The 27,305-nt window shown below is 49.0% G+C and overlaps 1 protein-coding gene across 2 annotated transcripts; it reads left to right on the forward strand.

The window, feature by feature from the left end:
* The first annotated feature begins 13,873 nt into the window (after positions 1 to 13,873).
* SERPINA3 (serpin family A member 3) lies at positions 13,874 to 25,603 on the forward strand. Of its 2 annotated transcripts, none has more exons than XM_005562127.5 (5): positions 13,874 to 13,930; positions 15,887 to 16,537; positions 20,713 to 20,986; positions 23,772 to 23,922; positions 25,159 to 25,603. In XM_005562127.5, the coding sequence occupies exons 2-5, from the start codon at positions 15,895 to 15,897 to the stop codon at positions 25,360 to 25,362; spliced, it is 1,272 nt and encodes a 423-aa protein (XP_005562184.3). In that variant the 5' UTR covers positions 13,874 to 13,930; positions 15,887 to 15,894; the 3' UTR covers positions 25,363 to 25,603. The 2 variants fall into 2 exon arrangements, with proteins under 2 accessions (XP_005562184.3, XP_005562185.3); XM_005562128.5 differs by having other exon boundaries at positions 13,874 to 13,926.
* Positions 25,604 to 27,305: the final 1,702 nt, after the last annotated feature.

The raw sequence follows: 27,305 nt of genomic DNA on the forward strand, positions 1-27,305 counted from the left end.
GTACTGATCCTTCTCTGCCACCCTTCTCCAAGACCACCTTGGTGGGAGTAAGGGGCTCTAAGGGGACAACAGACACAGGAACCAGACACAAGACACAAGACACTTTTGACTCCCAGGAGAACCTAGTGTGGGCATCCATACGCCCTTCCTGATGGTGACTTTTTACGCGGACATGCAGAGTACAGTTAACCAGCTGCTCCTGCACACGTCTGGATCTCTACTCACACATCTGTGCACATGCGTGAGTGCGTGCGTGCGTGCACACACACACACACACACACAGCCTCCTGGAGCACTGTGGATTCTGGGTGGCTAACTCAGCTACAGCCTCTGGTTGTACTGAGCTGAGCACCCATTGCCTGCTGGGGTGGGGAGAGGGCAGGCACTTTCCCTGCGTGACCCCGTTTAACCCTCTCAGTGCCCCACTGAGGTGGTCCCTGTTGTCCCCAATGGACAGAGGAAGAACCTGAGTCAGGAACCCAGAGCAGTGTCTCCACTAAGTAGAAGCCTCTGTTTCTCTCCCAGCCTCTCCCAGAGGAGCTGTTCTGAAGTGTGTGGATTTGATCAGGATAATCAAGGTAAATGATCCTTATCTTGATACATCACAAATGTTAGGGTTCAAGGCTCTGAGGGTGGAGCGTGGGTGGAGTCTCTGCTGCCTGGTATCCTAAGCTGGGTGATTGCAAGCGGACACAATGTGACCACCTCTCGGGCCACGCAGGGGGAATGAATGTAATGAGGCCTGGCTTACAGGGTTGTTGAAGGCTCAGGGGAGACCAGGCAAAAAAAAAAAAAAACTATGACCTGCGACCTCCCTATAGCAGTGTTTCTCAAACTCTGATTAACGTTACTTGAGGAACTTGTTAAAAATACGTATTCCTGGCCCTGATCAGATAAATCAGGACAAGTCAGAATATTTGACGCAGAGTCTTTCAGCTCCCCCTTGGGATTCAAATGCACACAGATTTTTGGTGCTTTGCCACCTACAGTACAAGAAAGGGCAGGACTGTCCTGTTCAGTGCACTATGACCTGGGTGCTCAGGCCCCAATAACTCCCCTACTCCCCCAGCTCCCTGCGGTGCCACCCACCTAGCTTTCATGCCTGAGGGTGGTCCTCAGACTCCTCCTAGAACAGGCCCAGAGGCTCTTAGTTATGTAAGTATCCATTCCTCCAATCACTGCAGAGCACTCCCCAGGTAACAAGCACACACGCCCAGGCGAGCTCCCCATGCTCATCCCCACGTTGACGTCTCAGACTCTACAAGTCTTCAGCTGCTGCCTAGGACTCTGTAAGTCCTTGAGCCTGGGACCTCCTACCACACACAAGAGCTGGCATGCCCTACAGGTGGGGAAGTGCTGACCATATACACCCAGGAAGTCGGAATTCCAGATAATGAGTTAACTTTTTAGCGGAATTCCAGATAATGAGTAACTTTTTAGCACAAGTACCCATGCCCTATGAATTGTGAGGTGTTTTTGTTTGTGAAATCGGACAATTCTACCTGTAGGGAACAGGGATGATTGAGAAGCAGCTGCTCTGATGGCCAGAAGCCAACAGCCTTCCCTGCAGAGATGCGGGAAATCCCGGGGAGAGCGGGAAAGGTCAGGCACTGCACTGGCAGTGGGAGTGGAGCTTGGGTCAGAGGAGGGTCAGTGCCATGAGGAAAGACCCTGGGAGGCTTCCTGCTACATAATGTGAGGGCCGAGAGCATAACAAAAGATTGACTTATCCATGATTGCATCAAACTGAAGCCTGAGACAGAACATTCTGTGAGGTAGCCTTGTTCACTGCAGAGGAGCTGACTCACACGGTTTTGTCCAGGAAGTTGCAAGCTGTGCCAGGAGTAGCCAACCTGGGAGTAGCAAAGAGGCTTTTCTAATGCAGGTTTTCCCAGAGCTCCTCTCCCTCCCTCCCCTGGCCAAAGATGAGCTCTGCAGGGAGAGCCGGCTCTAGGGGACTTTGCTCCTAGGCATCCCAGCTGCAGAGATTGGTGGTGCCAGTCCAGAAAGGGGGGTCTTCTGGACCAGGGGATGATGGGGTTGGGCCTCAGGGCACTGGGAGGCCAGTAGGGGTGCTTCAAACTGGCCAGTGACCTGAAGGACTCATATTCTTAAGGATATCCTGGTGGCCACGTAGAAAACAGTCTGGTGGGATGAGGGTGGAAGTGAGGACCAGCTCAGAGGTCACTAAGGGTGCAGCCAGATAGGCTGGGACCCACATGGGCAGCAGAGGTGGGGAATAGGGATGTGGAGGGGGAGACCCAGCCCCACGCTGGGGGCCTCAAGGGAAGGTGGAGGCTGAGCCAGGAGAAGAGGCACCACCCACTGACGTCCTGCTTGCTGAATAACTGTGAGGAGCAGGATGAGGAGCAAAAGAGCAAGCGAGGAAGTCAAGGGGGTTATTTGGGTGCTATGCTCCATGTGAGGGTAGCTAAGTACAGGTGCCAAGGAGGCACCTTTGTCAAAATCCCAGCTCAAAATGTTAGTTACCAGAGGCCTCTGATAAAGACAGAGCCACAGGTAAAACGCAGCATGCACAACCCCTCAACCCTAAAATCAGAAGGCTATCTGTGTCCTGGCGAGGAGAGAAGCACAATTGATCATCCACACCACCAGGATGCAAGCCCATTATTTCTGATGCAAAACCCAGGCTCCTTCCAGGGCTGGCACAGAGAACAGCCAGAGGTGTCACGAGGCCTCCACCTTCCCCAGTTGGGCAATCTCAGAGGGTATCTCCTTATCTCTGAGATCACTGTGTCTTCATGTCCAGGCTGGGCCCAGGTCACCTGGGAGTGGAGCTGTGTTTGCAGAGAAGGAACTAGGGTGGACGTCGAAGCCAACCTGCCTGGTTCAGAATCCTGGCTCAGCTTGGCACTTACCAACAGTGGCAGTGAGGGCTTGGGAATGAGCTTCACCTCTCTGCACTTCTGTTTCCTCATATCTAGAGTTGAGGGAGTGATAGGACCCGCCTCAGTGGGTGTTCATGTGGATTCCATGGGCTCTTAAGCATAAAGAACAGAGCAGCTATGATGACCATCATCTATGTCACTGGGCCACCGGGGATGAGGGAAGAAGAGGCAGATCTACTTAAGTACAAGGAAGGTGGAGGAAGGTAGTAAGGCATCAGCCATGTGGCACAGATTGTATTATGAGATTGACTGGTTTTCTTACGTCACCCTCAAATTTCCCTCCTTACCCGCTTCCCATGATTCCTGAGAGTCAAGAGGATGGGAGCTGTGGAATGTGTTAGTCATCCACTGCTGCAGAGCCAGTCGCCCATGATTATCTCACGGAGTTCCTGAGGGTCAGGAATCCAGGAGGGGCTAAGCTGGGTGGTTCCAGCTCGAGGTCTCTCTTGAGCTTGCTGTCAAGCTGTTGGCCAGGGCAATCCCAGAAGGCTCACTCATGATGCTGTTGGTAGAAGGTCTCAGTTCCTCACCATGTGGGCTACTCACAGGGCTGCTCAAATGTGACTTAGAAAGAGAGAGAGAGAGAGGAAGAGAGAGAGAGAGAGAGAAAGAGAGAGAGAGAGACAGAGGTTTATTTGTTTGGTGTCCAGGACTGAGAGAGAGGGTATAGAGAGAAAGCACAAAAGAGAGAGAGAAAAAAAGAGAAAGGCAGAGAGAGAGATAGAGACAGAGAGACAGAGACAGAGACACAGATGATTGTTTAATGTCCAGGACCAAGAGAGAGAAAAAAGAGAGAAAGCACAAAAGAGAGGGGAAAAGAGAAAGACAGACAGAGTGAGAGACAGAGAGAGAGAACCCACAGCAGAAGCAGCAGTCTTTTTATAACCCAGTCTCAGAAATGATACCCCACCCCTTCTGCCTTAGAAGGAAGTCACTAAGTCCAGTCCAATGCAAGGGGAGGTAATTAAGCTCTATCTCTTCAAGGAAGTGGTATCAGACATTTGTGGACACATTTGCAAAATGACCAGAGCATTAGAACCTCAGAATCCAGCAGAGTAATTGCCCTAATAGGAGATGATTAATGTTTTTAAAAATGGATGGACTAGCTGAAGGAATAAATGAACGACAGAGTGAGCAGGATATTTCTGTCTCATTTCACACACAGGAAAGGCACCGAGGCTCAGAGCAATTAGGACATGTGTGAGGTTGTCTAGGCAGTAAGGGATGGGGGCTGGGCTGGTTTGCCAGAAATCTGAGATGCAGCATGCAGCGTGCAGCAGTTCTGAAATGGAAGCCAGGGATGGCAAGCTATAGCAGCCACTCTTTCCCGGAGGGAGAACAGACTCAACACCACTCAACACCGGGGAGGAAGGGATGACTCAGCAGCACTCAAAACAGAGTCAGGAGTTCTCCCTGCTCTTGCCAAACCCTCTGCAGGCGCCTCTTATCCACACAGGGACACCACCAAAGGTCTGGTTGTGCTGAAGGAAATTTTCAACTCCTGCTTCAAATCTGCAGCCAGTATCTCCCCCAGCAGCCACCAAACCAGGCCAGCACAAACCCAGCCAGAGAGCAACATGGGTGTCAGGCAAAAACAGGCTATTGACTCCATCTTTTTCTAATAGAGATCAGAGTCCTCCGGCCTTCCACAGAGAAGGTGGGGCCTTCTCAGGGTTCTCTGGATCTGCTGGTGTCAGTCAGTGTCTATTTCTTCTTCCTAAGAATTTTTTTTTTTTTGAGATGGAGTTTTTGCTCTGTTGCCCAGGCTGGAGTGCAATCATGCAATCTCGGCTCACTCCAACCTCTGCCTCCTGGGTTAAAGCAATTCTCCTGCCTCAGCCTCCCGAGTAGCTGGGATTATAGGCACCCACCACCACACTGGGCTAATTTTTGTATTTTTAGTAGAGACAAGCTTTCACCATGTTGGCCAGGCTGGTCTCAAACTCTTGACCTCAGGTGATCCACCTACCTCAGCCTCCCAAAGTGCTAGAATTATAGGCGTAAGCCACTGAGCCCAGCCTCCTAAGAATTCTTAAAGGAGCTATGGTTGACAAAAGAGGTTCAGAGAGGTAAAGTAATGGCACTAAAGTCATCCAGCAAGTAGATGTGGCAAAGCCATGGTGCAAAAGAAGCCCTGGTGGGTGACACTCTTTGGATGGCCCCTGCCTCTCTGGAAGGAACCAGCATTGGTTTCTCTCTGCTTCACCTTCCCATGCAGGTGGGCATTCTTGTGCTTGGGCTCCTGCTGGTCCCTCTGGTTATGCCCCAGAAGCACACTCTTCCCTATCTGCAGTCCCAGCCCATGTGTGGACACAACCCATTTCCTAGGGTGCTCCTTAGCCCACCGCACCAAGTCAGCATTTAGGAATCAACTGTGGCACCACAAAGGCAACAGTTGTGAAAACCACAAACAGCATCACAATGATCACGCTTGCAGAATTCCAGTGTCTGATTGACTCTGTAGACTCTGTATGTACCAAGGTGACTCCAATCTAGGGACAACGAGAGTCACTGTTCCTTGGACTGAGCATCTGCTTATCCCAGGTCCCAGGCGCCTTTGATGTGAATCTTCAGTCTCTTCACTTTTGAGACAGGCACTACAGCCACACTCACATAGGTCCCAAAGGCCAGTGCCATCCACTACCTCTGCCATCTCTACTCCTGCATTCCACCAGATTGCCTGACCTTTAGAAATAGTCTCCTGGAGGCCAGGCCTGCTGGCTCAAGCCTGTAATTCCAGCTCTTTGAGTGGCTGAGGTGCGTGGATCACCTGAGGTCAAAAGTTTGAGATCAGCCTGGCCAATATGGTGAAACTCCGTCTCTACCAAAAATACAAAAATTATCTGGGTGTGGTGACGGTCGCCTGTAATCCCAGCTACTCAGGAGGCTGAGGCAGGAGAATTGCTTGAATCAGGGAGGTAGAGATTGCAGTGAACTGAGATCATGCCAATGCACTCCAGCCTGGGCAACAGAATGAGACTCCATCTAAAAAAAAAAAAAAAAAAAAGGAAAAGAAATAGAGCCCTGGAGCCCCTGGCCCTGACCTCCCAAAAGCCAGAGTGAACTTTCAATCTCACCATGGGCTGACTCCCTGGGTCCATTTTAAGTCAGAGGATCGTGCCCATCCACAGTCAAAAGGAGAGAGTGGTGACCGATGTGGACAAAGTTCCCATTCAGCTGAGACCCCAATCAGTAAAGAAAATCTTTCCCTACACAGATCCACAGACAACCAAAGCCTTAAAAAGGCATCAACCCTAAAGCCTGTGAAATTGTCATTTTCTCTCCTGTGTTTAAGAATGGAAATGCCTTCCTTCATTTTTAAAGAAGGAGCAGGGGATAGTGGTGAGAGTCTGGATTTGGCATTGGATTGGTTTTCCAAAGCTCCAACAGCTCCAGCATTTAACAGTCTGGATTTGGCATCGGATTGGTCTTTCCTAACCTCCAACAGCTCCCGCATTTAACAGCTGGAGGTACATGGGCAAATCACATGATTAGACGTTGGAAACTTTTTTCCTCCTTCCTAACTCCCCGTCCTGGAGGTTGACACAGACCAAAACTTGGTAAGAAAACTAAGGATAAAAGAAGGGGCAGAGGCCAGGCAAGGTGGCCTATGCCTGTAGTCCCAGCACTTTGAGAGGCCAAGGTGGGTGAATCAATTGAGCCCAGGTGTTTGAGACCAGCCTGGGCAACATGGTGAAACCATGTCTCTGCAAAAAATTACAAAAATTAGCTGGGCACGGTGGTGTGCACCTGTAATCCCAACTACTTGGGAGGCTGAGGTGGGAGGATCACTTGAGCCCAGGATGTTGAAGCTGCAAATGAGGTGAGATTGCACCACTGCACTCCAGCTTGGGCTACAGAGTAAGACCTTGTCTCAAAAAAAAAAAAAAAAAAAAGGGACAGAGATTTTTTTCCAACATCATCAGAGATGGAAGCTATACAAAGAGAGGAGACAGTCAGCCATGGCAATGTCAAGATATTCATCAGCCAGTACATGTTCTGCCTAGGGAATTTTCCATACCTACTGAGAGGTATGGGGAAAGGAGGCAGGATTTAGCAGGATCAAGAGGCCATGGGGGATGCAGAGTACAGGACAGCAATCCCCAGATGGCCTCGGCCAGCCCCACTCTCCTTCCTCCCACTCTTAGCTCTTAGAGTAACTGTACAATGTGCTAAGAATGCAGTGCCCTGAGACAAGGAGGAAATATCAGGAACAACCTGAGCTTTGTCTTCATTCCTCCTAAAACTTGTTTTCGGTCATCCAAGTGACTTCTGGGATATAAAAGCCAGGGAAGGGTGTTTTTGAGGCCCCTTTTGATGTGACACAATACTATGCAAGCCACGCAAACCAGCTTCATTACAGATATAGGCAGCGAGAATCAACAGAAGCCTAGGATCCATGATGAACCAGTCCCCCAGGCTCAGGAAAGCTGCCCCGGCAGATGGAGTCTTGTTTGCATATGCCTCACTTTGCACCTGTCGAGATGGGGTCTTGCTCTGTTACCCACCCTGGAGTACAGTGGTAGGATCTCAGTCGACTGCAACCTCTGCCTCCTGAGTTCAGGTGATTATCCTGCCTCAGCCTCCTGAGTAGCTGGGACTACAGGCATGTACCATCATGCCTGGCTAATTTTTTTGTATTTTTATTAGAGATGGGGTTTCGCCATATTGTCTAGGCTGGTCTTGAACCCCTCAACTCAGGTGATCCACCTGCCTTGACCTCCCAAAGTGCTGGGATTACAGGCATGAGCCACTGGGCCCGGCCTACGTACCATTTTAAAATCCACTGCACCTGTTCTTATTCTGGAGGAGATGCTGAACTCTGCCCTTGGACAAAGGCCCTCAGTGTGTCCTGGGAGAGCCTGACTTGAAGCCACATTATGCAGAGGCAGGGTGGATCCCAACCCAGGGAACTGGAGACAGAGGAAATCTAAAGGCAGAAACCTCCTACAGAGGTTGCTCTTCCGCTTAGCCTAAGAGGCAGTGCTTCTCAGGCTTTCTGGTGCACACTAATCACCTTGGGTTATTATTAGTATCCAAATTCTAAATTAGTATGCCTGGGCTGTGCCCCAAGAATTAGCATTTCTAACAAGCTCCTCTGTGTTGCTGCAGCTGCTGGTCCCTGAATCACACTTGCAGTACAGCAAGGATGTCAAAGCTCTCTTCCTCAAAGGGGGGAGCATCTCCTCAGACCCTAGTATCCTCCTCATTTCCTCTTTGCCCCCTTTTGTGGGGCTCCAAAATGTAGTAGGAGTGCCCTGGGTTCTGATGAGAGAATATTCTCAAAGGATTGCTGACTCAGGAGGAAAACGGGCTCCAGCGATCCTGCAGCCCACGGGCTGGTGGGGAGATGACCCACAGGACGCCCTTCCAAAAAGGAACAGCAGTGGACCTGGAAGAGTATGATTTGGCCTTAGTGTTGCTTCACTTTTCTGTTTTAATTGCCCTGTGGTTTCACCCGGCCATGGGACTCCACGATGACATGTGCCATCCTTGTATGAATGGTGCTTGCAGAATCGAAAGAAGGGCCTGTACCAATGCCTGGGGCAAAGCAGACCAATGAAGACTTGTAAGAGTCCAGAAAAGAGGCTGAGAGAAGGTCAGGAATGGGGTACATGTGGCCTTGGAGCATCCGCCTGGAGCTCCAGGTGACCAGCAGCACCCAGAGCAATTCTTTACCCTCTGCAGGTCCTCCAAAGCATCCTCAGCAGGACCTGCAGAAGGTCAAACATTTTCTGCTTTCACATGGGATGGAGGTTAAGACTAAGTCAGCTCAGCTATAAACAAAATAATGCTCTTCCCTTTGAAAAGTAGCACAAGACAAGGATGCCCTCTCTCACCACTCCTATTCAACATAGTATTGGAAGTTCTGGCCAGGGCAATGAGACAAGAGAAAGAAATAAAGGGTATTCAATGAGGAAATAAGGAAGTCAAGTCTCTATTTGCAGATGACATGATGTATATTTAGAAAACCCCATTGTCTAAGCCCCAAATCTCCTTAAGCCAATGAGCAACGTGAGCGAAGTCTCAGGATACAAAATCAATGTGCAAAAATCACAAGCATTCCTATACACCCATAACAGACAAACAGAGAGCCAAATCATGAGTGAGCTCCCATTCACAATTGCTACAAAAAGAATAAAATACCTAGGAATCCAACTTACAAGGGATGTGAAGGTCCTCTTCAAGGAGAACTACAAACCACTCCTCAATGAAATAAAAGAGGACATAGACAAATGGAAGAACATTCCATGCTCATGAATAAGAAGAATCAATATCGTGAAAATGGCCATACTGCCCAAAGCAGTTTATACATTCAATGCTATCTCCATCAAGCTACCAATGACTTTCTTCACAGAATTGGAAAAAACTACTTTAAATTTCATATGGAACCATAAAAGAGCCTGCATAGCCAAGACAATCCTAGGGAAAAAGAACAAAGCTGGAGGCATCACGCTACCTGACTTCAAACTATACTACAAGGCTACAGTAACCAAAACAGTATGGTACTGGTACCAAAACTGTTATATAGATCAATGGAACAGAACAGAGGCCTCAGAAATAGCACCACACATGTGCAACCATCTGATCTTTGACAAACCTGACAAAAACAAGCAATGAGAAAAGGATTCCCTATTTAATAAATGGTGCTGGAACAACTGGCTAGCCATGTGCAGAAAGCTGAAGCTGGATCCCTTCCTTACATCTTTTACAAAAATTAACTCAAGATGGATTAAAGACTTAAATGTAAGACCTAAAACCATAAAAACCCTAGAAGAAAACTTAGGCAATACCATTCAGGACATAGGCATGGGCAAAGACTTCATGACTAAGGCACCAAAAGCAATGGTAACAAAAGCCAAAATAGACAAATTGGATCTAATTAAACTAAAGAGCTTCTGCACAGCAAAATAAACTATCATCAGAGTGAACATGTAACCTACAGAATGGGAGAAAATTTTTGCAATCTATCCATCTGACAAAGGGCTAATATCCAGAATCTACAAAGACCCTAAACAAGTTTACAAGAAAAAAAAACAAACAATCCCATCAAAAATTGGGCAAAGGATATGAACAGACACTTCTCAAAAGAAGACATTTATGCAGCCAACAGACATATGAAAAAAATGCTCATCATCACTGGTCTGTAGAGAAATGCAAAGCAAAACCACAATGAGATACCATCTCATGCCAGTTAGAATGGGGATCATTAAAAAGTCAGGAAACAACAGATGCCAGTGAGGATGTGGATAAATAGAAATGCTTTTACACTGTTGGTGGGAGTGTAAATTAGTTCAACCATTGTGGAAGACAGTGTGGTGATTCCTCAAGGGTCTAGAACTAGAAATACAACTTGACCCAGCAATCCCATTACTGGGTATATACCCGAAGGATTATAAATCATGCTACTATAAAGACATATGTACACGTATGTTTATTGTGGCACCATTCACACTAGCAAAGACTTGGAACCAACCCAAATGTCCATCAATAATAGACTGGATAAAGAAAATATGGCACATATACACCATGGAACACTATACAGCCATAAAAAAGGATGAGTTCGTGTCATTTTCAGGGACATGGATGAAGCTGGAAACCATCATTCTCAGCAAACTATCACAAGGACAGAAAACCAAACACCACATGTTCTCACTCATAAGTGGGAGCTGAACAATGAGAACATATGGACATAGGGAGGGGAACATCACACACTGGAGCCTGTTGGGGGATTAGGGGCTGGCAGAGGGATAGCATTAGGAGAAATAATATAATGACGTTATATAACTACGTCATTACAAATGTAAATGACGAGTTGATGGGTGCAGCAAACCAACATGGCACATGTATACCTATGTAACAAATCTGCACATTGTGCATATGTACCCCAGAACTTAAAGTATAATTTAAAAAAAGAAAGAAAGAAAGAAAATGATGCTCTTCTGAGGCTGGAGAACTTGAGAATGCTCAGTTAATGCTCTGAGGAAAGACGACTAGTCATCCCTAATGTCCACTCTCTTTGCCTCTCTCATGGTAATGGAACTCTCAATTTTTAGCTGAGAGGTGACTACCTAGAATCTTGACTGCACTGCACAGCCTCCTTTGTAACTAGGTGTGGCCATGGGACACAACTCCGGCCAATGGAACACAAGTGGAAATAACAGCAATGTTTAAAGCATTCCTTTCAAAAGAAAGGTTGTGCCCTTCCCTTCCCCTGTGGCCCTTTCTATGGGCTGGAAGGTGGACATAGCAGTAAGCCATCTTAGCCCAGACAAACAGACATGGAGGGGTGGCTGAGCAACCAGACAGGAGGACGTGGTTTCTGACAACGTGGAGCCACCCTATCAACCCACTGCCTCCAACTGGACCTGCATGAGAGGGAAATGAACTTCAGTCTCACTTTAGCCACTATTTCTTTAAGATTCTGTGTAACTTAAACATATGTATTGGCCAGGTACAGTGGTTCACACCCGTAACTCCAGCACTTTGAGAGGCTGAGGTGGGAGGATCCCTGGAGGCCAGGATTTCAAGACTAGCCTGGGCAACACCATGAAACCCTGCCTCTACAAAAAATAAAAACTTAAAAATTAGCCTGGCATGGTGTTGTGCGCCTGTGGTCCCAGCTGCTCAGGAGACTGAGGCGGCAGGATATCTTGAGTCCAGGAGTCAGAATCTTCAGTGAGCAACGAGCAATGATTGAACCACTACACTCCAGTCTGGGTGACAAAGCGAGACTCTCTCTCTCTCTCTATATATATATATATATACACACACACACACACACACACACACATATATATAATATATATAAAATATATAATATATACATAATATATATAAATATATATTATATATGTGTGTGTATATGTATATATAGATACACACACACATATATATAGACATAGATATATAAAGATACAAACACATACACACACATATAATATATATAAATATATATAAAATATATAATATATACATAATATATATAAATATATATTATATATGTGTGTATATGTATATATAGATACACACACACATATATATAGACAGAGATATATAAAGATACACACACATACACACACACACATATATCCAATTCTGAAACTGGGAGCCTGAAAGTCATTTAAGGAAGATGGACCCAGACAGTTATTGGTCATCTTAGTGCCCTACAGTCAACAAATATGTAAGTACTCTAAAGATGCAGAACTATCACAACAGACAAACAAAAAATGCTGTCCTCGTAGAGTGTACATTTAATATAATTTCATTTCATCTTGATTACCACTTTGTCAGGGAATATTACCTTGCATCTTAGACACCAGGAAATTAAGCTGTAGAGATTTCCCATGATTAGTTTGAAGTGAGTCAGTTGGTGAGTCAGACATCAGAGATTCAAGCCAGGTTGGCTGGTGCCAGAGCTAGAACCTCCCCACTGGTCCAGTGGCCTCCAAAGCATGCCCTCTAGAGAGGCCTGTCACAGCCATCGTGGATGGGGACTGTGACCATGAGGAATCAAGAGGAAGGATTTTTTTTTTTGAAACAGAGTCTCGCTGTTCACCCAGGCTGGAGTGTAGTGGCGTGATCTCAGCTCACTGCAACCTCTGCCTTCTGGGTTCAAGAGACTCTCTTGCCTCAGCCTCCCAAGTAGCTGGGATTACACGCATGTGCCATGATGCCCGGTTAATTTTTTTTTTTTTTTTTTTTTTTTTTTTTTGTATTTTTAGTAAAGACGGGGTTTCGCCATGTTGGCCAAGCTGGTCACGGAGTCCTGACCTCAGGTGGTCTGCCTACCTCAGTCTCCGCTGGGATTACCAGCATGAGCCACCACTCCCGGCCAAGATTTTATTTTTTTTCTTTTTGATGAGCCAAAGAAAGACCCCAGACTAGCTAAGAGAGAGGCCCAAGGATACCTGAAGGCTGGGGAGGAGGGACAACCACTTGTTGGGGTGAACCAATAGCAGAGGCTCAGCAGGGCAGAGGCCAAGGCTGAGGACGCCCCCACAGACAGACACAGAGAGAGCCTGAGGACAAGGGGTTCCTCACAACACCTGTGCTCCCCGAAAGCTCCCCTCCTCACCCCTCTCTAGGTGCCCTACTCTCTGGGGTTGGTGAAGGGGTGCCCAAAATGCAATTGATCTACAGAAAAATAGAGTCCTGTATTTTAAAAATTTATCTAGGTTTGTATATGGACATTCACATCACACAGACAGACACACACGCAGCCACTAACACACACACACACACACACACAGACACCAAAGAAAAGTGCCTTAGAAATACACCAAAATGTGACCGGGCGCAGTGGCTCATGCCTGTAATTCCAGCACTTTGGGAGGCTGAGGAGGGCGGATCACGAGGTCAGGAGTTCGAGACCAGCCTGACCAACATGGTGAAACCCCGTCTCTACTAAAAATACAAAAATTAGCAGGACATGGTGATGTGTGCCTGTAGTCCCAGCTACTCAGGAGACTGAGACAGAAGAATTGCTTAAACCCGGGAGGCAGAGGTTACAGTGAGCTGAGATCACACCACTGTATTCCAGCCTGGGTGACACAGCAAGACTCCATCTCAAAATAAAAATAAAAAATAAAAAGAAGTAAAAAAGAAATACACCAAAATGTTAGTTGGGGTCCTCTCCAGGTAGCAAAGTGCTGGGGGATATTTTCCAAAGTCCTTCTTTATATTCTCTGAGTTTTTCCATGTTCTTTAATGAGTATTTAAAAAGTAGAAAAAAAATAATATGACAAAGGACTTTTTGTGTGTGTGTTTGACGTTTTAAGGAAGAGATTAGAGCTATTCCCATAACCAGGTTATTTGAGTGGGTCTAACAAGCCTGTGTTACCAGAAATTATCATCTGGTCATTTCCAGTCTGAGAACAGAACACTTGGTTGTCCTGGCATTTCTCAAGCAGGGGGAGGAGTTCGCTGCAGGAATAAATAAGCCTCAGCATTCATGAAAATCCATCACTCCAGACAGACGGCTTTGGTATCCACCAGCTACATCCAGCTCCCTGAGGCAGGTAATCCTTGGTGTTTGACATCCTGGGAGCGGAGGAATCTGTTTTTCCAGGAAAGTTTTAGGGGGCAGCCTGGAGCGTGCGGCGTGTGAGGGGTGAGCCGAGGCCAGGAGGAGGTGTGCTCAGGTGTTAGGGGCCAGGGGACTGCTCTGGGCTGCCGCTGATTCCCGTGCCTTTTTTAGAGGCATCCTCTGTGTCTGGGTTTCCACACCTGCAAAGGGCGGAGGTGCCCTGGGGCCTCTATGGTCATTTCTGTCTTGATACGTACAGATTCTGGCTCGAGTCCGCTGTGCATCTGGCCCTCAGGGAGGAGGTGCTGTCCTCTTGCCTGGAGCAGGGTGCAGCTCTCAGAACATGTGGCAGATGTGATTATTGCACTGGGTCTCTCTGAGCAGAGGCCACAGGCCTCACGGTGATTTCAGGGTCTCCATGGGGCTGCCTCGGGGGCTCCACTTCCCCAGCAGGACCCCTGGCCAAGTCAACAGATGGGCTGTGTCTCTGGCCAGCAACAGAAAAGACAAACTGCTGGGAAACAGCCAGCTCTCCAACCTGCCCAAACAGAAAAGACAAGCCTTTACCCCTGAAATAGTTCTGGAGAAAAATATTGTCTAACATTAATCCAGAGAAATGGTTGCATCAGCCTGAGAGTAAACAGTTGAAGCAAACAAGCTACTTCTGTCCCTGGGCTTGGCCAAAGGCATTTCCACTGGCCTCCCTTCCTTCCCCTCCTTCCCCTCCTTCCCCTCTCTCTTGCCCTCTTCTTTTTCTCCTCCTCTCTCTACCTCTCTCCCCTCCCCTCCCTTCCACTTCCCTCTCTTCCCTGCTCTTCTCCCCAGCACCCAAGCCACTGCTTTTCTCTTCTGAATTCTAGGACTGAGTGGGCAGAGGCTGAAGGTGAATAATCTTGTTTGCTGCAGTCACCAGCTTGGAACTCAGCCCTTCCAGGGTATCTTGTGTAGTAGCTCATGGCTCTTCTCTGGCTTGTAGTTTCAGGCATGGGGTAGTATGGGAGGTTGTGACTCCCGGTACATCTAGTACGAACCAGGTGCCTTCATCATTTATCTCACCTGAGCCACTTAACATGTTGTGCAGAGATGGAAACAGGTTCAGAGAGGTTCAGTCACCTGCTTGCCACTACGCAGCAATCAAAATTGGCCAAAATGAAATGCCAGTCCAAGTCTGGGAGAATCCAAAGCCCTCTCTGCCTTCTCCCCACTAGGAGGCCCTTCCAGGCTTATGGTGGACACAGATGCCACGTGGCAACCTGGCAGGGGCAGAAAAGAACGTTAGCCTTTCTTTGGTCTTGATGCCGACCATTATCAGGGCCATCTAGGCTCCAGACATTACACCGGGCACTTTCATTTCCCTCTCTCAGTCAACTCTCACTGCAACCCAGCATCACACCGTGGAGGCCTGCGGAGGCCACACCACGTGTCATCTAGAGGCTGGGAGAGTCACTGTGGCCTCTGACTCTGTCCAGGGCCCCTTCATCCCTGGGTTGTACTTTGGTGGCAGTTAGGGGACTCGGGGAAGGGACCCCTGCTTTCTAATCCCCTAGGATGAGGTCTGCTCACTAAGCAGGAGGAGAGGAGCAGGCATTCTGGTTGGACCGAACCTCGGACCCCCCATCAGCTTCCAGACCGAGGAGCCAGAAAAACCTGGCTGCCCACTGGACTCCTTTACCTGTTTGCTGTATGGCCTTGGGCAAGCCCCCTCACTGCTCTGTGCCCAGTGTTTCCACTGGAAAAAAATGGCAACAATTATGGCAGTTACCTCAAAGGATGAAAGGAAGCACAGTGATGTATGTCGGGGGCCCCAGAGAGCACCCACCTGAGGGAGGTTCCAAAGCTAGCAAGAGGCAGCAGAACAGGGACCAGGACGCAGGCCGGGTGGGAGTCAGTGGGAGGTGGTCAGGGCTCCATCTAGCCCTCTGAGACTTAAAGGATCTTTGCTTTGCAGAGTTGAAAATGGAGAGAATGTTACCTCTCCTGGCTCTGGGGCTCTTGGTGGCTGGGTTCTGCCCTGCTGTCCTCTGCTACCCTAACTGCCCACTTGACAAGGAGAATCCGACCCAGGAGGATCAAGACCGGGGGACGCATGTGGACCTCGGATTAGCCTCCGCCAACGTGGACTTCGCTTTCAGCCTGTACAAGCAGTTGGTCCTGAAGGCCCCTGATAAGAATGTCATCTTCTCCCCGCTGAGCATCTCCACCGCCTTGGCCTTCCTGTCTCTGGGGGCCCATAATACCACCCTGATGGAGATTCTCAGAGGCCTCAAGTTCAACCTCACGGAGACTTCTGAGGCAGAAATTCACCAGAGCTTCCAGCACCTCCTGCGCACCCTCAACCAGTCCAGCGACGGGCTACAGCTGAGTATGGGAAATGCTATGTTCATCGAAGAGCAGCTCAGTCTGCTGGACAGGTTCATGGAGGATGCCAAGAGGCTGTATGGCTCCGAAGCCTTTGCCACTGACTTTCAGGACTCAGCTGTGGCTAAGAAGTTCATCAACGACTATGTGAAGAACAGAACCAGGGGGAAAATCACAGATCTGATCGAGGACCTTGACTCGCAGACAGTGATGGTCCTGGTGAATTACATCTTCTTTAAAGGTGAGTGCCTGGCTTGGGGTTCAGAAGAGGTGGATGTTTAGTTTCGAGCCTCAGGGCTATTTCTGTCCTGACTCAACAACAGTGTTATTAGGCAAACCACTGTAGAGGAGAGTGCCCACGGCGTGGGGGCAGCATAGGCATCAAGGCCCCGCCCTGCCCATAGGCATCGCCATCTCCTGTGGGTTTTTTCCAAATTACGGTTTGTCCTTCCAAGACATAACTCAGTGGGGACCATCAGCCCTTGGTCTGAGTCAGTGTGGTGCTTTTCACTCTGATTTATACTTGTCCAGCAAACAGAAAGAAGGAGCTCTCCTTTCAAACCACTCCAGGGCGCGCAGGAGCTACAGCTCCCTCCTTGCAGGGGCGCTGCTAGACTGGGCCAGGAAGCCCCTCTGTCTGGATGCACCTCGGGCTTCTACCCTGCACATGCGGGAGGCGATGGTCCAGCCAGGGGACTTGGTGTCTGGAGGCAGGCAGGTGGGGCTAGGGCCAGCTTCACAGGGGAAGATAATCATTAAGGAGCCTGGCCACTTCCAAGGTTCTACGATTCTGCTCTGCTATCATCTTTAACTATTTTTAAAAATGTGTCATTGACACATAACAAATGAGGGCAGAAATGGCATTGTTCCCATCTGGGGAAGAGCCTGAAGGGTGGGCAGTATCCAAGACATGACCCTTTGCCAGACCCTAACTGGTCTGGAGCCCAATCCCATTGATAGAAACTCAACCAATGCAAACCTCAGCCTGCAAGCTCCGAAGGGGCAGAGCGCAAGCAGGTAGCTTCTGCCTCCTGGAACCCGCAGTCCAGATGGGGACAAAAAAAAAAGAGATAGGGACACAAAGAGTGATCACTGAGCCAGAGGGTGGAAAGGTGCTTAGGAGACATGAGCTGCTTGGAGGCAGAGTCCTGCTTGGGGGCTGTGGGTTGATTCCTGGGCAAGCTGCTTCCTCTCCCGGGCCTGGGTTTTCATCTGTAAATGAATGCGTGGCTCCAGATCTCCCTCTAAGACTGCTCCATGCCTCACATGACATTTGTTCTTTGAGTTTCCCGTGTTCTCCCCTCCTACCACCTAGCCCTGTGCTAGGACTCTCCCCTCCAGGACACAGTAGCCAGCCCAGCTTTCCCTCCCCACCTGCCTCTGCCAATGGGAAACAGGCAGGTGGTAAACAGGTGGGCAGTGGAGCTGGCCCCATGTCTCCACCCTCCCCTGGAAGCTCCCACTCCCCTCATTGTTCAGGCTCTGGTCCTCCTGGAGTGGAGACCTGCAGGGCCCCTCCCCTTCCTCTGTTGACCTCTCCTCACTCTCCAGGTGCCAGTTTTGCTCCCTGCCTCAGCCTGGTTTACATACAGTGTATGTGATGGGGCTTGGTCACTGCTGGGGCCGCCCTGTGGAAGGTGGAGGGGGCTGAGCATGCATGAGCTTCAGGCTGAGACCGTCCCAGCTCAGAACACTGGAGTGCTTGTTCCCTCCCTTTCTGCTCTTCCTCTTCCGCTGCACCCACTGGACCCGCGAGCATGCGAGGATTGACTCACCCAATGATGCTAGAACTATGTATTCAACTGAAAGTAAGGGAGAGGGGGCATCCAACCAGGGGCAGAAGATGGGAATTCAAGAAAGGAAGGTTTCTGCTAGAAAACTGTTTTCTTCTTTTCTCTTAAATCCAGATAGAAAAAGAAGGGAAGGCCATTACAGAAGAGATAAGTCGAGTCAAGCAGAGATCGGATACTAAAGACATTAGTCTAACCAGACATTCGGGCCCTCAGTTGAATAGTTGAGGATGTCAGAAGATGTTAAGGAGGCAGAATCAGAAAACTTGGTGACTGGCAGACAGAAATGGGGGGAGATGGGGCCAGATGTGAGAAGATTTAAAGGCTTGTAGAGCCTGGGTGGTGATTTCATCCAGCAAACCTATCCCTCTCCCCATTCTGGCATACAAGGCAGCAGTCAGGGTCCCCACAGGGAGCCCATCTTCCTGGCAGGGACCCATGCTGGAGATCTGGCCAGCTGAAAGGCTCCAGAGGAGCTCGGTGCCCTGGGTAATATGAGAAGGTGCTCCATGGTACTGCCCTCACATGGAGGCCACAGAGGCACCTGAATGGCTGCTGCAATTGGTGATGGGGACACCTGTTCAACTGAAATATCTCCTACCCTGAGATGGGTCCTTGCTCCAAGGGGTCTTTACAATTAGATTTGTCCCCAGTCATTCCATGTTGGGAGGTTGCAGGGACCAGAGAAGCTGAGATGGTCTTTGGGGAGGGGGAAGGAAAGATGGACTGTTATTTTGGTCCTAAAAGTCCAAAGGTGGGGAAGTGTCAAGAAGGAAGATGAGGGCACAAGAGAATGTAAGGCCACCCAGAAGCTAGCTCTCATTGCAATTACGGAAAGGAAAACCAAAATAAAGAAAGAAAGGGAAGAAGCTCCCATTTATTGAGCACCTACTCTCACCAGCCATACACATGCAATACCTCATTTAATCCTTGCAGCAGCCCTGAAAGGTGGATGGTGGTGTTGCCATTTGTTAGGTAGAAGACATGAAGTCCAGAAAAGCAAATAATTAAACATTCAAAATTGACCTGGGCCCATTTGAAAATTCCTTTTTCTGCCTCATTTTAGCCCCTAATGTAAAGCCATTTGTGACTTTATCAGCTTTTACCAAGCACCTCCCAAAACCAAGAATGGAGGTGACAGATTGTGGAGCCCACAACCTAGAGAAAGAATTGACGATTTTTTTCTATAAAGGAAAAGTAGTAAGTATTTTAGTAGCAGTAGTAGTAAGTATTTTAGTAAGTAACTATTTTAGGCTGTGTGGTCCACATGAGGTCCCTTTTGCAGATTCTTCTTTTCATCTTCCTCCTCTGCTTCTTCTTCATCTTCTCTTTCCTCTTCATTTTTTTTTACAACCTTTAAAAAATATAAGCACCATTCTTAGCTTTAGGTACACACAGAAATAAGCCAAGGCTGTATTGGCTTACAGGCTATAGTTTCCTGACCCCTGTTCTAAAGGAGGAAAATAATTGTACCCAACTAAATTCATGCAAATCATGGGCCTATGTCGTAATTCCCAAAGAATGAGTTTCATGGAATTTTCAACATTTTAAATATATTACTCCATTCTTCCCTTGCTTGCATAGTTTCTGATGAGAAGTCTGCTGTCATTTTCATCCTTATTCCTTTTTAGATAAGGTGGAGTTTTCCTCCCTCTGCCCCTACCTCTACCTCTTTCAAGATTTTCTCTTTCTCTTTACTGTGGTAAATAGGCCTTTAGTGAGAGGAATTATATCAGTCTGGCTAGAAGTCAGACTGCATTTCACATTTGTGATAGCTAGAGGTGCCAGAGGCAGTTTCATGGAATTTTACCTTTGCAACACTGAAAACCTAGGCAGCCTCAGAATCAGAATACCCACAATTGAATCCTCGGCCAGACAGACACCAAATCCAGGGCAAGTCTTAGCTGGATGTTCATGGTCTGTAGAGGTGGACATGAGCACATGAGCTAGATATGAGCTGAGGACCATAGCCAGCTCATGGCTTTTTTGATGTCCAAAACCCCCACCCCCTAAGATGTCACAAATGTCCCTAGGCTTTTATTCCCATGGTCTCTCCTGGCTCTGAGTTCTATCTTCCACTAAGGTTCTCCCTGTTCCTCCCCTCATTCACACTGATCGGCGTCTCTTCTGTCTGCCCTCACCAACTCACATACAGAACCCAGTCTCTTTCCTCCTATTTCCGCCCAAAGCCCTCCCACAAACCACTGTCATATGTTCACATCCCTGTAATGCCAGTGAGTAACAATTGCTAATGAAACATTTTTCCTATTAAGAAACCAAGGCTGTCCCATTTCTCCTCAGGCACCAGCCTCCCAAGTGTTGTCATGCCTCTTTCCCTCACTTTCCCTAAACCTCTCTCTCTCTTGCACTCCTTATTCCCAGATTCCTATTGATTTCTCATTTAGCACAAGAAACTAGGTCTTTCTTTCATGGCTCTTTTCCGAATCCAAGCCTGCTGGGCTCTCCCTCACCCCCAATAACTTTTACTATTGCCAAGCTACTTCTCTAAACCAAAGCAGGGTCACTTCTGTGAGGGACTCTGGGCACTTCCACTGCTGGGGAAGCAGAGTCAAGGCAGGGTGACCCTTGCACTCATACGTTCTCCAACTGCTTGCTCCACCTTCAGCCAAATGGAAGATGCCCTTTGACCCCCATGATACTCATGATTCAAGGTTCTACTGGAGCAAGAGAAGGTGGGTAAAGGTGCCCATGATGAGTTTGCAGCACGTGACTACACCTTACTTCCGGGACGAGGAGCTGTCCTGCACCGTAGTGGAGCTGAAGTACATAGGCAATGCTAGTGCACTCTTCATCCTCCCTGATCAAGACAAGATGGAGGAAGTGGAAGCCATGCTGCTCCCAGAGACCCTGAAGCGGTGGAAAGACTCACTGGAGTTCAGGTGATTCTTCCTGGCCCCCCAAGACCCCACATCTCTCCAACTCAAGGTCTCACCAATGTCCAGGGACAAGGGCATGGTGGTGGGAGAACTCGTACAGGGACAGGTGGAATTTACACTTACTTTGCCCTGTGCTGCCTGGGTGGCTTTGGGCTTGATTTTTTATTTTTTCTTCTTTAAGATGATGACATCAGACAGGACAAGGGGCTAAGGCTTCCTCTGACTCCAGCATGTTCTAAGTCATGAGAAATCTTTTGCACAGTCCCAAACACTCATGCATGGTCTCTCCTGGTCTCAATCTCTTGAAGGGAGAGAGAAACAGAAGGAATTGTGATCAGTTGAGGGCTGTGGTGAGATGGACACTGAGAATCAGCTCTGCACTGGTGAACCACTATATTTATTCATTTGCTCAGCATTTGCTGCATGATTAATTGAGCACCTACTATGTGTCAGACACTAATTTGCACCCTGAGAGTAAATCAGTAAATAAAACACAAGATTTCCTGCCCTCTTGGAACTTACTTTGTAGTAGGAGAGGAGAGAGGCAATAAATAAATATAACAAATAAGTTGTATGATATGTTAGAAGGCGAGAAATTGAGTAGGGGGATAGAAACTGAGTAGAGGAGGATGAAAGGATCAGGAAAACTGGAACTTGTGTTAGCTTGTGATTTTAAATAGAGTGGCCATTAGGTGATGTCTGAGCATCCATATAACAGAGGGGAGGGGTGGAGTTGTGTTGGTATATCAGGGAAAAGCATTCCTGGCAGAGGGAACAGTCAGTGCAAAGCCTCTGAGGTGGAAGTGAGCTTGATATGTTCAAGAAAGAGCGAGGCCAGAGTGGCTGGAGCAAAGCAAGTGAGAAGAGAGTTGAGAGAGGTCAGGAATCCCCAAAGGGGTGGAGCAGCTTATGTAGGGCCACGTAGACCCCTAGAAAACCTTGTCCTTCCTCCTGTCTGTGAAATGGAGAGCCATCAGGAGGTTTGGAGGAGTGCGGCGAGCCGAGTGTTGTTTTAAAAGACGAATCCTGGCTGCTGAGAGGAGAATAACTATAGAGCAGGTGTGCAGTCGTTGACACCTGCAAGAACCAGACACAGACATGAGGTGGGAACTCACTGTGGCTGGGACCCAGGAGGGAGCCATGTATGTGAGAAGTGGTTGCATTCCAGATAAACCTGAGGGTAGAAGAACAGACTGGGGCACATGGAATTGAGCTGACTGATTTCATGGGGACACAGTGAGGTGGAGCAGTAGTTCCGGGCCCAGACCCTGCAGTGGGCCCAGGGAGTGCTTGTGGGCAATTGTGCGGGGTAGGGAGGGAGGAGCACCAGCCTTGGGTTCAGACCGTGGTGGCTGGTGTGACCTGAAGCAGGTCATTGCTCTTCTCTGGAGCTCAGCTCTCTCCTGAATAGAGAGAAGTGCCCTTTCCCCACCACCCTGTTTTCACTAGGTGATTATGAGAATCCAGTGAGATATTGTATGTGGAAGCCGTAATAAACCACCAAGGGCGAGGAAGCTGCTTCAACACAAACTGAGGCTGCAGCCCCTGCCCCAACCACTGTCCAGAGGGCTGGAAACCTCTCGGGATTGCCTGACCCTTAGCCCCTCCTCACTCTAGATCCCAGGAGACCCCAGAACATGGGAGTCCTACCCAACCCATCCATTTACTCCCAGACTCCTTCCTCCTTTAGCACCAAATAGCCACCAGGGAGCGGGGCTCAGCAAATAGTTTTGAATGGCAAGAGTTCTCCAAACACTTTAGATTTACAAAATGCTTAGATTTACAAAATGCTCCACACACTCCTGGCCCACAGAGAATGCTCACTAGATATTTGCTGCATGAAGGATGGAATGAAGGTACAAACACATGAATGAATGAATAAAAATAGAAATAGGACACCTTCCTCCTTCGTGGGACTCAGAGTCCAATGGAAGACACAGCCTCCTGTATAATTGTAAGACCAGGCAGTCAGTGACAGGCGTCTTAAGAGGGCTATAAGCTAAGGGAGGGGGAGCTCGCAGGTGAGAGGTATGACTTGGGCCTCTAACAGCTTGTTGCCTGCTCTATGCCAGTCCACACCTGGCTTGAGGGACAGTGCCCACCGGCGAAGCAAGATGGGAACCTCCAACTGATTGTTTCAGGGTCCCCAAAGCTCTTCCAATACAATCAGACTCCTCAGAGGTCCCCAGGCCCTTTTTGACCTGCCTCTGGCTCCTGCCCCACCTCATCCCTCACTATCCCTCTCCCTGAGACACTGAGGTCACCCACCACCCTGCAGAGCAACTCCTCCTGCTCCCACCTTCTTCCAGGTTCTTCCACCTGCCTCCTGCCCACCTCTTCACCTAGCTAGCTCCTTTCCCACCTTTGGGACTCAGCCTCAACGCCACCTCCTACAGGAAGCCTTCCTGGTGCTCCCGTGAAGCAAACTGCCATGCAGCCAGTGCAGCTGACCTGGTCCAGGCTCTCAACACAATCAGGAGTCCCTGCTGGTGTGAAGGTGCTTCGACCACATTGCAAACTGCAGGGAAAGGGCAGGACCAGGCTTGAGCAGGGCCACAACTCCAGACTTGGTGCGCTGCCTGGAGCCTTTCACACTTGCAGATCTGAATGAATAATTAATGAACAAGAAGCGTAAAGACAGGGGTTAAGAAATTGAGGAACAGATTATCTATTTCCAGTCAGAAGGGGGTGACTGTAGAGGAAACCGGGGAAGACCATGCTGCGAGATGGGAGGCAGGTAGGCACTGATCAGCAGAGGTTCAGATACTTTTTTTTTCTCATCTTCTAGACATATAGATGAGCTCTACCTGCCAAAGTTTTCCTTCTCGAGGGACTATGACCTGGAAGACGTACTTCGCCAGCTGGGCATTGAGGAAGTCTTCACCAGTGAGGCTGACTTGTCAGGGATCACAGGGGCCAGGAACCTAGCAGTCTCCCAGGTGAGTCTTCAGACTTGGGTCAATTCATCCTTTGTATACGAACTTGAATGGTGAAAGCCAAATGGACTTTTGGGTACTCTTGAACTTGGGTTAATGCAAGTGCATTTCTCATTATGCACTCACCCTGCTTGGGACAGCCCCAAGCCAAGAAGAGCTAAGTTATAGCCCAGCTCCTGTTGCTGTGTTAGGGGCTGGTCCTCTACAACATAATGTCACCCAGGCTTGGAATCAGAAAGCCATGGACACCATTCCACACCACACCATTTACTACCCATGGAGGCAAACAATGGAAGTCCTCCACCCCCAGTTTTTCATGTGTAAAATGGTAGTGATAGTTCTTGGCCAGTATCCAGTGCCTGGGTACTTACTGTGGAAGCCACAATAAACCACCAAGGGCGAGGGAGTTGCTTCAACACTAACCTGAGGCTGCAGCCCCTGCCCCAACCACTGTCCAGAGGGCCAGACGCCTCTTGGGATTGCCTGGGCGGGTAATGCCAATAGGTAATAACAATGACTATCTAGCAATTGTGATGAAAATAAGCTCAGAGTATGAGAGAAGATTACTTGGGACACTCAGCTTGTGTTGCTCAAAGCAGAGGTGCCAAGGCAGGGTGGCCGTGCAGCCCTTCGCTCTTGTCTGCCCTCTGCGCTCACACAGCACTGGGTTGAGAGCTGCACTCCACCTTTCAAACAGCAAAGTAACAGAACGGCGTGTGTAGAGGAGCAGACCCATATGGTTTAGGAATTCAAGGCCATGAAAAGTACTTGAAAACCCCAAAGATGTTTAAGCTAGAGCAGGAGAGATGCTGAAAGCCATGCTGGCCTGGCCGAGGAGGTTTCTGCAGCAGCTTCTTGTGGTCAAGAGCTGCCAGGATGTTGCTTGGAAGAAAAATACTTTACATTGCTCTTGCTCTTCCTCCCAACAGTAGTGGCTGTTTTGGGGGCAACAGACTCTCAACTCGGACAGAAAGGGATGCATATGAGTTGCTCCATCCTTTACCTCGATGGCTCTGGGCAAATCACACACAGCATCTGGGTCTCCATGTGCATATCTAGGCATCGGTACTGTGCAAAACTAGTTGGCAGGGGAGTTGAGAGGAGCAAACATTCAACAGCGCAAAGACAGGCCAGTGCTCGGTGCTCAATGCACATTCGTCCCCTTAGCGGCACACAGCCAGGTTGCTGACTTCCTGCCCATCTGCGTCTCCCATGAGTAATGTTCTGCTCTCCCCACAGGTGGTCCACAAGGCTGTGCTTGATGTGTCTGAGGAGGGCACAGAAGCATCTGCTGCCACAGGAGTCAAAATCACCCTCCTTTCTGCATTCGTGGACCCAAAGATCACTGTGCGTTTCAACAGGCCCTTCCTGATGATCATCGTCCCTATGGACACCCAGAACATCTTCTTCATAAGCAAAGTTATCAATCCCAAGCAAGCCTAGAGCTTGCCATCAAGCAGTGGGGCTCTCAGTAGGGAGCCTGGAATGGAAGCTGGATGCTCGGGTCTCTGGGCACAGCCTGACCCCTGTGCACCGAGTGGCCAGGGCATGTCTGGCCCTGTCTGCTCATCCTTGGAAGGTGACAGCAACTGCCTGTGTAGCTCCCACATGCACAGGGGCCCGTGGACTCTTCACTCCGGAGGGTCCTGGGTCTTCCGAGAGCAATAAACAGTTTCTTTGGACACGTTGCTTGTGCCTTTCCATGCTGACTGCCAGACTCTGTACCTCTGAGGCTACTTGTGCCCCAAAGCCAAGCCCCCTGACCACCCATGCAGGCTCAGCTCCACCCCAGAATCTGGGCTCCTTCTGCCTTCAGCTGCAGCAGCCTGCCCAGGACCACCTAAGCTTGTGACTGAGCTCACCCAGACCTCAGGCCCAGGGCTGGGAGGGGAACCTGCTGCTCTAAGGCTAATTCCTGCCTCCCGGGCTTCTGGGTGCCCACTTTCAGTTTCCCTCTTTCCACCCGCAGGGCCGAGGCTCCACCTGGCTCTTTCAAGAGCTCCTAGCCCTGACCACATCTAGCACAGCCCCCGGACCCCTCGCTCCTACAGCTGGGCAGGGCTTTATCATGGGACGTCCCTCTTCTGCCCTTTAGCACCCCTAATTTGGGGGAAGTAGCTACTTTCTGGATTTCCAGACTGAGCCCCTCAACTGCTTCACCAGTTCCTAGCCCTGGCTGTGTGAATGATCTCCCTCAACAACCAGAGTGCAGAGCTGAGGACAAAGGAACCATCAGCACACAACTGCAATAAAAGCAATCATGTAGTCAGGCATTTAACCGAGGCTCTCAGGCACCTTTCAATCTCTATCACAAAGTCTATAATGATAATGTCGACAGCAGCTGATTACTTGAGGTTTTGATGCCAGACAATCTGCTAAGGTGTCTCCCTGAAATAACCAATTGAATCCTCCTGATGTCCCTATAAGATAAATGTTCTCAGCAGTCCCATTCTATGGATGAGGAAACTGAGGCACAGAGAGGCTTAGTAATTTTCCCAAGGCCATGTAGCTAGTAATTATCGCCTGTAGAATGTTAGCCTATCATTCCTGACACCAGAGGCGCCCTCTTAACCACAAAGTGATTTCCGTAGGGATTGCCTTCATGGAATGTACAACCTGATGGCAAAGAGATGGTGAAACAAGTCTGTGGAAGCTGGGGGAGAGCACCAAATTCAGTTTGGGAAGTCAAGAGAAGGCTTCTTGGAGGAGGCAACTTCTGTGCTGAGGTCAGGGAAAGAGAAGGTGGTCAAGTGAACAGAGGGGACAACACTTCAGGTGGGAAAAAGAGCAATGGTAGCATTCAAGAAACCAAAAGAAATTGGGTGGCTCTGGGGCAAAGAGCAGAGAGGCTGAGGGGCTACAGAGAGGAAGGGACCATGACAGAGCCGCTGGGCTGCAGAGGGGCTGGCCACTGGCAAGGATTCCCAAGTGTTTCCTTAGAGCCACAGGGAGCTTTAAGGGAGTTTAAACTCAGATGTGATGGAAGCAGCTTTGCACACTAGAAAAGTACTCTGGCTGCTGAGTAGAAAAATGATTCATAACCCAGGACAAGGATGTGGGTTGGACATCGAGGGGTCTCTGTGGGAACTGGGGCAAAATAGGTGAGAGCTGGGGAGGGAGAGCAGGGATGATTCTGTTGAAAGACTTTGAGGAGAATGGGTGTGAATTTCTGATTGCAGGTGGGGTGGAAGGGGGAATCACTGTATTTGGGTTTGGGCACCTGGGTGACCCCCAGTTCTCTGAATAGGAAACCCAGCAGGGGCTTGCTGGCAAGGGAAGTCGATACATTCAGATTTGGACCTCCCATGTCTGAGGTTCCTGGGAGACACCCCAGGAGCTTGTTCAGGAAGCAGCAAGGCTGAAGTCAGGAGAGAAATCTGGGCTGG

This window comes from Macaca fascicularis, chromosome 7 (assembly GCF_037993035.2).
Source record: "Macaca fascicularis isolate 582-1 chromosome 7, T2T-MFA8v1.1".
Taxonomy (NCBI): Eukaryota; Metazoa; Chordata; class Mammalia; order Primates; family Cercopithecidae; genus Macaca; species Macaca fascicularis.